Source organism: Dromaius novaehollandiae, chromosome 7, assembly GCF_036370855.1.
Source record: "Dromaius novaehollandiae isolate bDroNov1 chromosome 7, bDroNov1.hap1, whole genome shotgun sequence".
NCBI lineage: Eukaryota > Metazoa > Chordata > Aves > Casuariiformes > Dromaiidae > Dromaius > Dromaius novaehollandiae.
In genome coordinates, this window is record NC_088104.1 from 12,749,058 (window position 1) to 12,766,761 (window position 17,704).

The 17,704-nt window shown below is 39.0% G+C and overlaps 1 protein-coding gene and 1 long non-coding RNA gene across 8 annotated transcripts in view; one reads left to right on the forward strand and one right to left on the reverse strand.

The window, feature by feature from the left end:
• The window catches only part of MYLK (myosin light chain kinase), a 228,691-nt gene extending 212,390 nt beyond the window's left edge, over positions 1–16,301 (forward strand). For all 6 annotated transcript variants that reach the window (XM_064514692.1, XM_064514696.1, XM_026118420.2 and 3 more), the window contains 6 exons: positions 895–1,018; positions 8,660–8,812; positions 9,862–9,985; positions 11,197–11,326; positions 12,223–12,342; positions 14,173–16,301. In XM_064514692.1, the coding sequence (XP_064370762.1) occupies positions 895–1,018; positions 8,660–8,812; positions 9,862–9,985; positions 11,197–11,326; positions 12,223–12,342; positions 14,173–14,426 (905 nt within the window). In that variant the 3' untranslated portion in view covers positions 14,427–16,301. The remainder of the gene's footprint in view (positions 1–894; positions 1,019–8,659; positions 8,813–9,861; positions 9,986–11,196; positions 11,327–12,222; positions 12,343–14,172) is intronic.
• Positions 16,302–16,435: 134 nt separating this feature from the next.
• Positions 16,436–17,704, reverse strand: part of LOC112994224 (uncharacterized) — a 36,057-nt gene continuing 34,788 nt past the window's right edge. For both annotated transcript variants that reach the window (XR_010389937.1, XR_010389938.1), the window contains exon 5: positions 16,436–17,493. This is a non-coding gene — a long non-coding RNA (uncharacterized LOC112994224). The remainder of the gene's footprint in view (positions 17,494–17,704) is intronic.

The window sequence follows — 17,704 nt, forward strand, 5'->3', positions numbered from 1 at the left end:
TGTATCACTGATAGTTGCACCCTGGTAGCAATAAGTGACAATATTAGGTTCTGTATAGCTTGTTAATCTACCTTCGTCACTGCTGTACTGTAGCATTTTCCAGTAGAGCAATACTGGTGGGTCAGTACCTGAAGGACGAAGAGATTGTTCACGTGTCCCATGACCTCATTCTTTCAGTTCATATTGCTAGTAGTAGCTTGGCTATAGCTCAGTTTAAAAGCATCCACATTGTGCTTAAGAAGAGCCAAATGTGGGACGCCTCTGCTACCAACCAGCAGAGTAAGAGTTTGGACTGGCAGCTGATGACTAAGGAGGATTCATGGTCTCCCTTTCTTCACCACTCTAGAGCTGCAGATCAACCGATCATATGCTCATAGGCAAGCTTGGTTTTGAGAGCAGGCTCAAACCCAGGCTTACTGACAAGGTAGAGCTATACACGGTGATATCGTTTTACCATTAAGTGCAGAACCCTGCACTTTGATAGAAAATAATTTTTTGATAAAAAAATTCCTTCAACTCCTTTCTCGCCCTGGAATCCTGAAATCCTCTTGTGCAGCTCCTAGAGCAATGAAGGCTCAAACACTTCTGCACTTTAGGACATTCAAATTAAAGTTATCCTCTTTCTTGCATCAAGACCTGGTCTTGCTGCAGCTCCTTGGAATGGAAACCTTCTTACTATGCAGTGCTGTGTCCTTGAGGATGCTTAATAAATATTTCTTCAATGCTATTCATGTATCAGTGGAGAGATCAGCAGTTCAGATGCTGTTTGTCTTTCTGATAAGGTTCTCTAAATCACAAATATGAGTGCAAAATTGGTTTTGCTCTTACTGGAGAATAACTGCTTTTAAAAATCTGCATGCAGCAGGTAATGGTTTTCTCTTTCGTTCTTCACAGAAAATGCAGGTTCTCTGAAAGTTCTCTTTGGGACACCTGAGTTTGTGGCTCCAGAAGTTATAAACTATGAACCTATTGGATATGAAACAGATATGTGGAGTATAGGAGTTATCTGCTACATTTTGTGAGTACCTTTGCTAGTCTTGACTCTAATCCTGACAGTTCCTGAACAGATGAAATTCCCATCAACTTCTGGGTGTTCTACAGCTTTCTGGTCTTTTCTATTGTAATTAGCAACTCCAGGATGATTAATAAAAATTAATCTGTTTGGGCCCCTTGCTGAAGAAAACTGTTCTCTGAAGGATCTAATTGATAAACTGCAGAAATAGCGGCTTTGGAGATTCAGCCATTTGGTGTTGTACATTTTATATCATAGACTAGCAAAACTTCAACTCGTTAAAAAAGACAATGTGACAGTATTTCATTATTAACTTTAAACTATTTTTCCTTCCCAGCTGTTTAAGATAAATCTTTGAGTGTGCACTAAATCTTCCCTCTTTTTATTATCCAGAGAGAAAATCTTTGTGAAATTTGGGGGGTTTCTTATCCAGATAATATCCCCTGCAGAAAAGAAGATATCCCACCATTGTCGTATCTGTTCACAGTGCATTTTAATTTATTACTAAGCACATGCCACTGGATAAACACCTTTTATAAGCAACATGGACCAATGTGATGTAAATATTTTAGAGCATGGTTGGCTGCAGCTCCTGGTTACACACCTCTATGTGTGATTTGATCATATGTGATCATGAATTTCAGTGGATCTAGAGAAAGGCATATGGGAATAGGATCTCCCAGCTCCCATGCCTAGAACAACAAGAGATCTTCCAACTCTGGCTTTACAAATTCGATGCAATATAAACATACAAAAAGACTCAGTTTGGAACGTGGTTCTTTTTCCCTCACTCCAGTTTCTGTCATAAGTAAATGGCAGATCTCCTTCTAATTTCCAAACTAAGCAACCTCATTTTCTTTCTTATTCTGTGCAAAAGCTACCACATCAACTCTTACTCCCAGCGAAGACTCTGAAAATCTGAATATTTCTGTTATCTTCTGCTTCACTCTATTTTCATATGTGAAGTGTGCTACACTCTTCAAGGTCACTTTGTTCTGCCAGTTTATTTACAGGACCTCTATTTTCCATTCACTTCCAACATTTTTTTTCTAGATCTTGAAAGCTCTTTTGAGCCATTCTGTAATTCAAATAATTTAGACCACACAAGCAGTGCTCAGAAGACAAATTCATTTACTTCTTTAGCTTCTGAGGCCCCCTGAGCTACAAAGCACTTAGAGTGCTTAGAGAGATCCCAAATCAGACTGCCGCACTGCTAATGGAAAAATCACTAGTTAAATTAATGCAGCATTGCCCCCTAGAGGCCTTTTACACGGTGAGGAACAAAATGTTAACCTCCGCAGCATGTTATTTGCACATTTGGGGGGGTTTATGGTCTTTTGCTGGCATTTGTCATCACAGTATTTCATGAGTTTCTGTGTGTTTCCAGCATGAGCAGGCCATTTCTTGTAAGAAATGTCAGCCAAAAAAGGCAAAAATCAGTGACAGTAGTTTGCATGTGTTCCTAAGGCATGCACCCAGGATTGCTGCTCCATCTAAGTAGGCAAGGCAAAGGGAGTGGGAGAAACAGATGGAGAAAAGGTGAAATGATTTGCCAAAGATCAGTCTGCAGGCGGTGGCAGAACTGCTTCCTCACGGTTTCTCCGTGCAACTAGAAACAAGATTTTAAAGTTTAAAATATTTGGACGCTGCAATATTCAGCTGATGGGATTGGAGTGGTGTTACACTTGATTCAGACCATCTGATATGCCTTGCAAAATATATTATGAAATGACTTATTTGCTAAGGTGTCTTTAAGCTCATTTAAAACCTCATGAAAGGAAACAGATATTACCCAAACACAGTGAAAATCTTGGCCTTTTTGACACGTAAGTGTTGCCACAGTAATCATTTATAGCAATAATCAATGTCTGTCTTGCCAGAAATATAAAATACTAGAAGTTAGGGGAGACATGCAAGTCTCCCCTCTCCGCCCCAGAGTGTCAGGTTCCCAGTCTGTCTTCACTTCCTTAAAGCCCAGCTATTTTTCCAGTCTTACAAATAGGAGCCATGATCTTAAATGGACCATCACATCACGACACAGAATGCAAGTAAAAGTAATTGAGCGCTGCCTCTCTCTTTAGTTATAACTGCTTTCTGCTTTGATTATAAACTGAGAACTGTCAAATCTCATGCACTGAGTGTAAGACACTCATTTGGCATCTGCCTCACTTCCCATCACTGGACTTGTGTCTTAGCGTTTGCATCTCTTCTCCCCCAGCTCAATGAGTGGGGTCAACGAAGGAGAGGGGAGCACTGCAGTGGCACCAGAGTTAGGGACAGGCCTGCTACAGGCACTTCATGGCACAAAGTGGCTGTGTCCATCACATGCTGTAACCGAAGCCGGAGGGCCATGCTATTGCGTGACTTGACATAATACATTTTTCATGGTAGGATTTAAGAGAGTTGAGACACTTGTAACCTGCCTAGACAGAGACTGTGTCTCCACTATGTCCTGTGCAACACCAACTACAAACCAAGTTCAGCAAAGAGTTGCTAAAGCGATCTCTGGGGGTGAGGAGTATTCTTTGCAGAAGAAAAAATGGGTGGGATGTCATCTCAAGTAGGAAATAGGGTGACCACACTCCTCCAAAACCCTGCAGCAAAATTCCTCTCTCAGCTTTTTGCCATGCAGGCAGAAGTAGAGATATTGCAGTCTGCTGGGATGTTGCATCTGTCTTCCTTACAGCATGACTGACTTAATTCCGTCCTACAGCTCCTGGGTACCCTATCTGCATTTCTAAACTACACATGTTAAATCCTTCTAAGCTTTCTGGATAATTCCCCCAGTCCTGTCTCTTTATCAGTCTTCGTTCTTCAGTTTCCTTCTTTGTATTCTCCACCTCGGTGTTTTTATCTTCCACTTTCATCTTGCTCTCTGTCCTGCTCTGCATCACAATATTGCCCCACATACTTAAGTTGATGTATTGCCTTTGAAGTAACAGGCCACAAAAATTACAGCTTGTGTGTATCATCTCCATTTATGTCTATTTCAGTGTCTGTTTTTGCGTTTACAATAACCTTTATCTAATGAAGGTTAAACCTCCTGAATTCTTTCCAGCTCCTTCTGTCCCATTTATTCTTGTGGGCATTGCTGAATTTCTTTGTTGTTTTTTCTATTTCTAGTCCTTTTCTGATGAGCCTTTTGGATAGCCTATGTTTCTAATATTTGGTAATCTGAAACAATTTCTAAATTCTGTTTTTATTTCAGACCAAATTTCTATCTAAGATTTCAGCTGTGTGTGCACTTAAATTGAAAATAGGTAGCACTTTTCCTCCTATCACCTTAGCATCTGACTAAAATAAGTGAGGAATTTGCTATTGCTACTTCTAACCTCCTTGCTTTCTATGAGTTCTTCTTGCTTAATCAGTTCCATGTATGGTATAGCTTTTTACAGTCTGTCAGTTAATAATTTTTTTGCTATGCCACAGCTTAGGCTGGATTTCTGGTACATTATATTTCACCATGCTGTGGCCTCTCTTCTTCAGCGCCTTCCTAATACTACGACTCACCTGATTCTTCAGACATTCCCTTTCCTTTCTGTCTGTTGTGATTTATCAGTGCTGCTATAGCTCCCTGGTTTGGCAGTTTGGGTTGGTTGAAAGATCTTTCAGTATCCTTCATCTTTTGAGTATGCTGACTCAGGACTTTGGTAAGGCAAGGCACTCGGTTGGCCAGTTTAAACTTGGCTCCACGTGGTAAAAAATGTAAGCCTTGTTAATACAAAGATGAGAGAGTGCTCCTTGCTCTTTCAGAAGGAGAGTTAGAGCCCTTTAATGTCATGATTGTACTGTTCAAAAGGGAATGAATCATTTGGTCACTGGCACTGGCGAGGTGTGATTCGTCGTTAATCCACTGGGCACGTAAAACAAGAGCGAGAGCAGAGCGAGCCCTTGCTCCAGTGATGAGCTGTATTCCTGCATGGGGATCCCGGTGGTCTGTTTCTTCCTTGAGACTGTCAGTGTGGGAGTCAGACAGCTCTCAGCTAAGGAGGAGGTTGTTTTGTCACATGGATACGTGTCCCCCACAAAGTAGACTAAGACTATTTAATTAATTTCACTTGTAAAAGAATTAAATTACTACCTGATCTCTAAGATGCGGGTGTTATCATCTCTGCCTAAATGGGCTTATTTCACATGACTTGCACAGGTTTACTAGAGTCAGACAGAGGTACTCCTCCAAGTGAAATTTGTCACTTTTTCTCACTGCTTACACAATGCAAGAGACTGCAAGGAGGAGCTCAGTGTCATCAGACCTGATCTGCTTGCAGAGGAATGCTCAAAGTCCGACTTTTTGAGGCATGGAGCACATTCATCTCTCCTGGATTAGTGACGGTTTTAATGCAAAGATTGCCAAGTGAAATGTAGGCAGTCAGACCTAATGACCACAACGGACCCTTCTGATCTTAACATTTCTAAATCTGCACTCAGTGCTTTGTTAGAACACGCAATAAATGCTGACCATCGTCTAGAGGATGAAATATCTTTCTTCTTTATGTAGAACTGGAAACTGAGAGACTTTCTAAACAAATGGTGCTTAACATGCCAGGAAGATGCCTGGTTAAGTAGCTGGAAAAATGTTTTCAGTAAACAACTTGCTGCTTGTCTAATAGTAACTTCTTAGTACAAGCTCAGTATTAATTTTCTGGAGAGGTAGCTCCTCTTTATCACTTAGCTTCAGCATTCCAAAATGAAATTGTTTCCATAATCTGTCAAAAGAGATGCTGGGCCATTATTACTTTAAATGGCTATTAAGGAAAGAACATGCAAGACCTAGGCCAGGGAGATCTGTGATAAAGATAAGAACTTCAGAATATAACCTACACGAGTTGCTGGTGTTCTGTTTTCTGACTGTAGACAAGGATCTAGTTCTCCTTAAAAGTATTTCCATAACAAAGCCATGGGTTCACAGTATAAAACTGTGGGAGAAGGATACAATTATTTTAGCTTTATAAATTTGCAACAGCACATTCAGAAATCTAAAGAATATGCTTGTTGAAACCTTTGAATGGGTATTTTGGATGAATGTTTGGAAATGACAAAGTGCGTGGAGGCTTAACTGGTCCTATTTAATAACATACCGAATACAGAGGACATTTAGGACAGCATTTAAGAAGTTATCAGACAATCCTGTCACCCAGTTCTTCAGAAAAAATACAAACCAAAACAATCAAGCTTTTTTTTCTTCCCTAATCTCCTTTCCTTTTACCTTCATCCTTCAAAAGCTGTGTGTGACATGCAATATCCCTTTGCTCAGAAAACTTGATGTCTTTTTTATCAGCACTGCCTCTGAAATGTCACTGTGGAGCAATGGGCAGTGGTGTTTCCACACGAAGCAACGTCTCTGTATGTATAGCAGTCTTTCTAGCATGGAAAGTGAGCTGTCAACCTAGCAGCAGAGAGTCTTAATCTCTGGAAATAGGCCAAACTATTATCTAATGTAGCACAAGAGCTGTACAATACTATTTGTGGTAATACTATGCAGAGGTCACATTTGCCTTACTTCAATCAAGTGTTGAAGAAAAGTGGGATTGTTCTTGCTCTGGCTACCTCAGTATTTCCTCTAGAAGCTTAACGGGAAGGAGAGAGAAGACATGCATCTCCGACATTGACAACGAACTGAAGAAATACTTTACAAACTCATAGTTTGTATAAAATACAAGCCGTTGTAAGCTACTGAATTGGTTGGGAGATTATTTTACTTACAACATAGTCAAAAAGGATACAACTTAAAAAATGAGTATCTGGGACCCAAGGCTTAGAATGGCAATCTGGATGAGATTTTTTCACCTTTTAAAATGCTATGGAGAAAGATGATGCTGTCATAAATATTCCTATGCATAAATATTTGAGCGGGGATAGATTTAAGGGCCTGCAGGAGTGCTCTGCAGATTCCAGGACAGAGATTTTGCTGCAGCTACTTACCTGGCCTGCTGGCTGGTGTGCACAAGGATCTGCAGAGCAGATTCTCTCTTGTTGTCCAGTGGCTGCCACACTCAGTGCTGTCGGGCAGAAAACTTGCCTCTTCCAGTAAATGTAAAAGACATATGGTGAAGTAAGGTATTGTTTTACGTGAGCACTGCTTTGTATGTTAATTTTTCAGCTTTCTGTAACTCATGCCTGTAATATGTTCCTAATTGGGTTTATGCCATTTTATACATTTATAAAGGCACTCTTCATGGTTGTATTTGAATGTATCCCATATAGTTCAAAGTAAGAGAGCACATGCATTCTGTTCTGATTTCCCTCCTCCTCCCTGAGGCTAAAGAAATCAACCTTTTATCTTCACCTCGTGTATCATCACTAGCAAATTTCTGAAATATACCTGTGAGATTCTAGACTCTGCTGTACTGTACAGGCATCTTCCAGAAATGGTAAAAGATTTGTTATCTGCTTTGTCTGAAAGAATGTGTATTTCTACTTTACTTATGGAAGTAAAATCCTCAGGAAAAAATTCTGAATGAGATTTTGAATCTCACTTTATTTGGTCTCAGAGTTTTTTTCCACCACGCTGTTCTGTGATATTCAGTAGCATTGCAATATTTTTCACTATAGTACTTTCTGAACCCTAATAAGTTACACTTACTTTTCCATATTTAAAGAAATGTACTGCCATTTAAATGTAACTGGCTGTTTAAGAGAGTGGTTAACATGACTGGAGTACAGGGAAAGCAAATCAAGTCTGTAAAATTTCATTCTGGATAGTTTACTGTGTAAATTGGATGCCAGAAAGAAGAGCTGTAACTTGTAGTTCCAAAATACAAGCCAGCCTTTCGCCTGAATGTTTTTACTGACAGAGTGATAGACAGAGATATCAAAAATATCTGCATGCACATAGGTACAGTATAATAAAGGATAAAACTAAACTTGAGAAAGACACTCTGCAAAATGGCCTCTTGATATTCTGTGGTTGCCATTCACTGGCAATTTTTCAACTGTATTGAGTGAAGAGCTTTCCAGGCTCAACTTATGTTATAAAAGAGTATTATTTGCATTTCAAGCGTCATCATAACTGTCTGAGAACATGAAGACCGCACTACTCTTTTGGATGCATCTGCATAACTCTACAGCCTGCAGTGATGTAGCACTGTTTTATCTGGTCCTATGATTGGGGTTTTGCTTTTTTTTTTGTTTACAAAATAGGCCTGTGAATTTCACGGTTTCATGATATATCCTTCTTCCTAGCCTATCTCTGCAGAGGTAAATGGAATAAAATGTACAGAAAATTGGTTTTGACACTAAGTAGCAAAGTCACTCTGAATGCACCAAAAAAAGCTATTCAGCTGAATTTGGTACAAAAATTGTGCTACTATTGCTGCAGAACCAGACAAGTCATTTAACAAACTAGTAGCAAGTACAAATTCTCCATTGTCACCTAATTCTAGTTCTCTGCTCAAAAAAATCTCAGGAAAAGAGCAAGAAAGAACAAAACTTTTCCATTCATCTTTGCAGTCAAAATTCTAGCTTCTTTCCCATATGACTATCTGTAAATTGTTTTGAGTCTTTTTTGTGTGTGTTGAAATATCAGGGAGCTTCCACTCAAAGATTTGCAAGGCATAGGAGATGTCACGCACAATCTTAATTTCTTCCTCTGATCATTTGCACAGTGACACTGTTTGTTTTGTGTCTGTCCATCTGTTTTATCCCCAGGGTCAGTGGACTTTCTCCTTTCATGGGAGACAACGACAACGAAACCCTAGCCAATGTTACCTCAGCAACATGGGACTTCGATGATGAGGCTTTTGATGAAATCTCTGATGATGCCAAGGACTTTATCAGCAATCTACTAAAGAAAGATATGAAGTAAAGCTGTTGGACTTGCTACAATTTTTATGTTTGTATTTGTCTGAGCTTGCCATTCTTGTTTCCCCAGTATGAATCTCTGCATCGAGGCAGGCACTTCTGGCAGTACTTTATGAGGAGCTGCGTGTGCCCATCTGTCTCTGTGTGCAGCTAGCATTTATGTTACAGTACAGGGTCTGAATGGAGCACTTTCATTTAAATGCCTGCTCACTCTTCTTTTCCTTTCCTCAGGCAAAATGCAACCTGAGGCCTGTGTGGCTGTTCTAGTCTTTACTGTAGTGTGACCACATATAAGAACTACCGATTCCTGCATGAAATGCACTGTGTTCATCTGAGTGGGTTGCAATGTTGCCAGATATATTTCCACATGTTGTTTTTAAATGTGGTACCCCTGAGTAGATGGCTTTCCTATAAATCTAGTGGTTCAGCGAGGAAAAAAAAAAAATCAGAGTTGGAAGCCCTGTTTACAGAAGACTCTGGACAAGCCAAGGAAAGAAAATGTTCTTTTTCCAAGGAGTTTACAATCAGAAAGACAGAGGACAGCGGGTTATTTATACATATACCATGAACAAAGTGAAGCATTGGCGTGGTTTCATTAGAGATGTATTTGGATACTTCTGTTTGGTTAAATGTTGTTTAGTATTGTGGGGAAGAGGGGTATTAAGCAGTAGAAAAAGGGAAAAATTCTATGAGTAAAGGAAAGGAGATCTGAGACAGGATTCTAGTCATAATGAGGAAGCTGAATCATAGCCATTGTGGCTCTGTTGTATGTATTACATGACCAAAACATACGGCTTTTCATGCTTTATTTTATAATGTTTTATTAATGCTTAAAAATGCACAGCTTACCTTCAAAAAAACTTCAAAAATTGTGAAAGTGAGTTTGTGAAGTATGCGTGGCTAAGATGGCAGTGCCATGTGATCTATGTTGCTAAATATAGGAAACAGAGAAATCAGCTCTCAAAAAAGAGAAATGGAAATAATGTAAAAGCAGCTAGGTTCTATCATCATTATTGGCAACACTGACTAGCCTTTTTATATAAAAACAGGAGTCGCTTAGATTGTACTCAATGTCTTCAGCATCCTTGGCTGCAAAAAGATACCAAAAACATGGAAGCCAAAAAACTTTCCAAAGAGAGGATGAAGAAATATATGGCCAGAAGAAAATGGCAGGTAATGAAGAGGACATAGAATTGAGCTAGTTATCCCAATAAAACGCTTTATTTCTAACATCTGTGATTCCAAGAAACTTATCATGCCAGGTAGTTTCTACTGCTATTGAAAACTCAGATGTGACTAGTACATGAATGTAGTAGAGCAGGTTTGGTTTGTGTGGGCTAGCAGTAGGAGGGTGTATGGCTACATAAATATAACACAATTCCGCTTCAGGCTATTGGAGGATGTATGAGTTCAAGTACAGATTTTCCTGTTCTTCTAGGGGCTTTTCCCTGTATGACTGTCTTTCCTCCCTGCCCTCTACACGCCACTGAGGCCAGGGGATTCTGACATCCTTATCAGACTTGAACAGCTAGGTGAATGCCTATCAGTGTGGCCTCTCTAAAGATACCTTCATTTTGTGGTAGTTTCATTCTTCCAAGCTAGTAGTTCCTGTCCTCTTGGAGCGTCAAGCTTCTCACGCATTCAGTCAGACTAATTTTCTTGGAAACATTTAGTCTCCATATCTTCTTTATTCTTAAAGCTAGAATTGATGTAACAGCTCCATCTGTGCCATTCTGATAGCTAGGATAGCAGATGTATAATATCCTGGATCCAGCCTTTTCATAAGACTACAAAATACTGATTTAGGTAAATTTACCTTATAATCTGCCTTATGTTCTAGTTTACATGTTTCTTTGGTGCCCATGCAAGCTGTACAAAGATACAAGTGCCCATACTAGAGAGGTAGTACTTTACACGTATTTTAGGATCCTGGTGGTTGATTCTCAAGCCTGTCAGAGGCTTGCTTTTATCATGCAGATGGTACTTTCTCATTCATTTCGTATTAGCTGGTTACTCGTTCTTCATGAAACTTAGTCCAGCCCATAAAGCTGTTCAGAGATCCGTTTACCACCAGAGTTAAGTTCCACTTAAATGGTTCATAGCTCTTTTGCTGGCTCTCCTCATGCAGCGCATTTTATCCTCAGCTAACAGAGACATTCATTTAGGTATGAGTTCATCAGGGGAAGTTCATATCTGCAACTAAATTTGGTAATTCAAACCAGTCCGGTCTGTCTCTGCTAGAACAACACAGCTATATATGAAGTAGTTTGTCCACGAATTTCAGTGAGGTTTGCTGAGATCCTAAGTAATTGTAGTACCGTTGTTACGGAAAATCACATGCCTTTTGGATTGGACTGACCAGAAGCCGTTGTATTACGTTTTAGAAAACAGGCCATGCTGTTCGAGCAATAGGAAGATTGTCGTCCATGGCAATGATTTCCGGTATGAGTGGGAGGAAGGCCTCCGGGAGCTCGCCTACCAGCCCTATAAACACAGACAAAGTAGAGAATGAAGGTAAGGAACTTTGCTGCGCCGCATTTTTACCTATCCTCTGAATCCTACTAAACCTTGTAGCAAAATGCTAGAAACCAGTTGTTTGTTATTCCTGCTCGCGCTCTCTCTCTCTCCTGTTATCTTTTCCTTTTTTAAAGATCAAAAAGTCATTGTTACATTGCTTTGCTACTCAAAATGTCCCATTGTAAGTACTGTCAGTAAAACGTTCACCTTTAATCCAAGGCATTAAGGCAGATTTGTCAGCTGCACTTTTTATCAATCTGGGAATGCATGTTTATACAAAGATTGCAGTAATGTATTACCTTCTCATGCAAATGTTCAAGCAATAAAGTAATAATACTTGCTGTCTCCAACACACATGCTACGTGCTAACCATGCACCTCAGAGAGGGGCATTAAAAAAAAAAAAATCAAGGTGTCTACCATTATTCCCTTAAATCCAGATTAGGAACGTGGATTTGTGGTGTATAACAATCGGGTACAGATGTTTGACACCTCTGAAAATCAGGCTAGTCAATTTGACGTAGCCACATAGACTGTGGGCCTGATTCAAATTGAACTGGGTTGCCCCTCTGACTAGGAAAAGTCCAGGTTTGATTACAAACAAATTCAAGGAAAAAAGAATAAATAAATTATATAAAGAATAAGATTTAATAAGAGTATATAATAATAAAGAATATTTGTAGCACGGTGGCCTGAATGGTGATTTAATTCTATTTATCGTCTGAATCTTTGTCCAGCTGTGAAAGACTGGCACAAAACTAAGCAGCTAACATCCTCACTGTTCTATTAAAAAGCAAAAGATGCTTTCATTACCTATTTGGTTATTAAAAATTGAAACTCATGTTTTGAGAATATCCTTTTAAAATGATTAACCACCTTTTTGCTCTCTGCCAGATGCTTTCCTTGAAGAAGTGGCTGAGGAAAAGCCCCATGTAAAGCCATACTTTACTAAAACAATCCTTGATATAGAGGTTGTGGAAGGAAGTGCTGCTAGATTTGACTGCAAAATTGAAGGTACATTAAATAAGCATATCTCCACTATTCTTTCTTTCCTTCCTTGCCAGCTTTCTGCACTGTGCTGTTGTTTTGCTGAAGTTTTTCTGTATTATTGCTGTGCAGGTGCCATTCTGCTTTACTAATACCTGCATGTCACAGCATGAACGTGTTGCAATAAAATAAGCTATCTGGAGCTGCATCGGCTTTTTCTGTGCTTACCATAGAGCAGAAATCTCCAAAAGTAAATGTGTGAATTACTAATTCAGAATACTGAAAAGGAATAATAAGATGATTTTTGAGGATGGAAACAATAAAAACAAGATGCAATGTAATACAGTAAGTTGCAGAAATATACCCTTAGAGACTGCTAACCAGAAACCACGAATAAGCAGGGATTCACCTGTCTAAAACAGCAGATGAGTTTTAGGTGACCTGCAGCCATGCATACATTGTGTTAAAGGCAAAGTCCCTAGCAGCACATTTGTAGAAGTAACGATAATGTCCATTGTGCTGGTTACAAAGTCCACATCTAGAAAATACTGTGGGTTTTTGTTTCTTTTTTACTTACAAGCTCAAAAAATAAAACTCAGACTGGATTATGTAGATAGAAAGAATAACTTTATGAGAAGACACTAATGGAGCAGGCTTTGTCAGCCTAATAAACTAAAGGCCAAGACTGCTAGCGTTTCTACTGCAATGACATTGAGGTTTCTGTATCATGGCTGTTGATGAAAACTAGAAATTAGGAAGAGAAGAGCTGTTAAAACAAAATGGATAGAGTTGGTACCAGAATGTCTGGATTAAAAGTTAAATAATTTCTTATCTTAAGAAAAATGAAACAGCCTCACAGATCTTTTGCTTGTTTCTTTCTGTGCTTCTAATCTCTTTCACTGCCTGTTTCCTACCTCACAGCGGAGATGTGAGGATGGATTGTTGTTGCTGATGGATGCTCAGCCTGAGGGGTATGTGTATAAATCCTGCATGGAATAAAAAAGATGGATGTACCATGGCCAATTTTCCAAACTTTCCAGTGTATCACTGTAATGCTCACTGCATATTAGAGATTCCTGCACTTTATTGTTGTTCAGTAGGAAGTCATCCTCCTGTCGTAGTCCAGAATTTGCCGTGTTCAGTTTGCTCTATCAGCCAAGAGCACTATGTAAGAGATTGTTCTCCAGCATGCACTGCATGGCCCTGCTCTGGATGCCTCGAGTACAGCAAAACCATCGGCTTCACAAAAGGCTCAGAAACTCCTACTGAGATGCATAATTGAAATGCTTTTCTTAGATCCCCTTACTTATCCTAATAAAGACATATAGGAAGTGGGGGTGCCACAGTCACTATACAGCACAGGCTGGTGTGAGCAAGCAGATTAGGAGGAGGAAGACCCTGAACATCCACAACAAAGCAGGCTAAGGAGGACAGTAAATTGTAGTTGTAGTGCACAGCACCTTACCCCTGAAATTCTAAATTTCCATGCTGGGAACTGTAGATTCCACAAAAGCTGCATTGTAAGGTAAGCCTCAAATATACTATTAAGAGTCCCTTCTGGGCTGATGTCTGAGATGTATGAAAGGCTGTCTGCAATCATTGAAAAAGTGGTGAAACATGGTTGAGTAGCTCTGTGTTAACTTCTGATTTTTGCTATTCATAATGAGGTCAATTCAGGTAACTGTAAAGTAAAAAAGCCTTACACCACTTGCATTTATTTTAAATAGAGTTCACTGAAATACTTGTATGTCAACATTTTGGCATGTGCATACCTGGATGTAGAACTGGAGCATAAAGTAAGCACAGATAAGTTAATACACATTTATTGCAATTGCTGTTCTTTCTCCACCATTGCAGGCTATCCTGACCCTGAGGTAATCTGGTACAAAGATGATCAGCCTGTTAAGGAGTCCCGCCACTTCCAAATAGATTATGATGAGGATGGGAACTGTTCTTTGACTATTTCTGAAGTATGTGGGGACGATGATGCCAAATACACCTGCAAAGCTGTTAATAGCCTTGGGGAAGCAACATGCACCGCAGAACTCCTTGTGGAAACAATGGGAAAAGAAGGAGAAGAGGAGGAAGAGGAGGAGGAGGAAGAAGAATGAAACAAGGCTCAAAGAAAAAATTTTTTGGAAAAAAATATTTAAAGACTCTCTTTCTAAGGCTCAGAAAACCAAATTATCAAAAGCACCTTGTGTGATACGTAGGTCTTTGCGGGGGTGTTCTTTCAGCATGATCAGTTGAGACCTGTTTGTTTTATGTATGGGCATTAATGGAAACCAGCAGGCACTTTAAGTTGCTAGCACAATTGGATTTCATTTAAGCAAGTCATCAATTAAGTTGCCCAGTCTATTTTTTAAATTAAAATATATGCAAAGTAAGTCTACAATTATACTCTGAACTTATTAAAGAAAAACAGTCTATTTATTGAGTTCATTGGTCTATACCATCATTTTCATCAGCCAGCACTACAGCAAAGTTGGCTCCTCAAGATCTACTTTACAAGGAATCGTTTGTCAGACACATGCAGTGAATCCCTCCAGTCTTAAGAAACAGGCTGCTCTCATAGCAATATCTTCTATAAGGGAAGGTCTGATATAGCGAGCATGGCAATTTGTTTGTTCATAGGTTCATTTTTCATTTGTTTTAAATAGAATTTCACTGTCCTAACTTTAAACACATTTACTCCCCTTTCTCAGTGTGCTGTTAGTGTAGTTCTAATACTGCTAATTTGATATCCATGTGTTTTTCCCTGAAATATTGCTGATCATACCTTGTCAACTTTCCCTTATAGAATCTGTCACTTCAATGCAGTCGCAGCTCCCTACTTAAGAAACAGACTGAAAATATAAAGACTGAGAAAATTTTCTGTTGTTCTGGTCAGTTTAATAATGATTTATGATTCATATATATGCTGCTGTGAAACATAGGTTATTGCACAATCAGTGACTTCTATGTGCATGTGTGTGAATGAAATCCCAGGTTAGTTAAAATTTTACTTGCATTTATTTGGCCATTGCAAAGCAGATTTCAACTGATGATAAGCTGGAAACTCCCACAAACTTTTGGAGTAGCCAAAAAAGATAGTAGTCTGGATTAGAAACTCCTTTATACTAAGCAGTTTCCAAAGAATCGTAACCTATATAGGACTTACTTGTACCTTATGAGCTTGACTGTCTTGTTTTTGTCTTGAACCTGCATCAGTAAGGCTGTTGCCTTTTTTAAAAATGCAGAAAAAAAAGAAAAAAAATCCCAAACCCAAATTTTTTCTCAGAAGTGGTTAATGCACTCAGACTTAGTAACTTTGCTTTCCTTTCACAGTGTTGGCACTTTTTAATTTTTTTGTTGTTCGGAGGTAATATCAGAGGCTGTAAGGTGATACGCATAATTCAAAAACAGTGTGTCCTATATCTATGTATCATTCCAAAAGTGATTCTTTCTCTTTTCCACTTTTTGTGTGTAAAGTGCAACCATCTGCATTTCAAAGGTTACCTCTATAAAAAAAGAAATTATTTTAAATCCTCACAATTAAGTAGTCAGTGTACTTTAATACAGGTGTGTACAATATCAACCTTAGGTTGTTTGATATTACCTAGTTGTGTATGTTTTATATGATTTGCTCTTCTACATTCAAAACTCAACTAATGTGGATCACACGATGGTTTTTATAACTGCTTTACTCTTTGTTGCTAGGTTCAGATTGCCAGCATGTCTTTTCTTTTTCAATGGATAAAGAACTCGTTATACGAAACACAGTATTGCCACAATTCCTTATACAGAAAGGTTTTTAATCTGATTTAGAGCATACAGAGCTTTTCTCACATGTTTTTTAAATGTGTTAGGCAACAATGGGGTGTATTTTGTACCTTAATAAAAATATGCTAATGTTTTCCCAGTTTGTTAAACCGTCAGAATTGCAAAGATGAGAATGCTACGGCTGTAGTTACTCACAGTTCCTAAATAAATAATACCACAAAGCATGCTACTTGTATACTCTATTGCAGGCGTCACTATGTTCACACTGGCTACGGAAATCAGAATAGCAGTCTTTTCCTCGTTGGTGCCTTGCTGAGACCTGCTTGGCACAAAAATGGGTGAGGTGGCAACATTGACCATAGTGGTGCTTCTGCACTTCTGACCATGCAGAGGCTCCCTAAAGCAACGATTGTGAAATGTCCTGTCTTTATCAACATATTTCTTAAGCAAACCTTCAACCCTTGAAACAGTCATCTTTGCAAGGTGAGGCCTCAACAGACTTGTGAATGTACTTAACTTTATTCATTGGACTGCTGTTTTCTGTGCAGGTAGGCACATACATAAAGCTGTTCTGTACTGATAAAACATACGGCTTTGATGGCCTAGGACACAGACACGGCAAGGTTTGTAGGTGTGTGTATATGTGTACTGGCTATCGAACCCCACAGACTCAACATTGGTTTTACTGCACAGAATTTCCCTTCCTTCTCCTCATCTACAAGTCTCTCAGCATTTAACAGGCTACAAACAGCCTCTCTTGCTTTTTCCCCTAGGATGTGTCTAGCTTATCATCTAGTTGATGAAGTAAAATGTCATGTTGATTCCTAGTAACATCTCTTCTAGTCTTTAGGAAACAATGAACTTTACTCTGAGCAATTGATTCCAACTTGTATTTAGCCTTGAAATTTTTTGTTTGAAGAGTAGAAGAAAGACTCCTCTTCCAACTGAAGAAGGATCTTCCATGTGCTTGAAATCCTGTCTAATTTTGCCAGTCATCCCAATTGGTCTAATAAAAGATATTATCTCTTCCTATGAACCTTGTCTTGCCTGTGTGTTTGCCACATTTTGGGTGTGGTAAGGTGGACAGAATCCCCAATAGCAGAGGTTATGCAAGACATGATTACTGCACAAGTTGGACCACTTAATTTTACTTGTATTTCTTTTATATAAAACTCAGTCTCCTTAAGAGGCAAGGAAATTTTGGGACTAGCGACTGCTTTTTATAACTCAGGTTTCTGGATTTGCAGAAACTTAATTTACTTAATTACAAGCCCATCCAACCATCCAAGTGCCCATTGTGCAGTTGTGGTTGGTGAAGAGACTTTGCTAATTACCTGCATACGACGCAAAGACTCTTTGCCCACAAGGACGATAGCACGGGACTTCGTAATTCTCTTCTCTGTAGTGAGCTTCAGGCTTTGAAAATGCAGAAATATTTTTTAGTTGCATATAAAGACATACACTTCTAAAATTTATTGAAATATTTACTGGAAAGGTTCAGAACACTCACTAAAAAGACTGCTGTCTGAAAATGATGTTTTCATGTATTATCTTTGAATTTTAAGCCATATTGGCTGTGAGAGTTGTGCACACAATGCCATGAATTGATTAGGAGACAGACATGCTA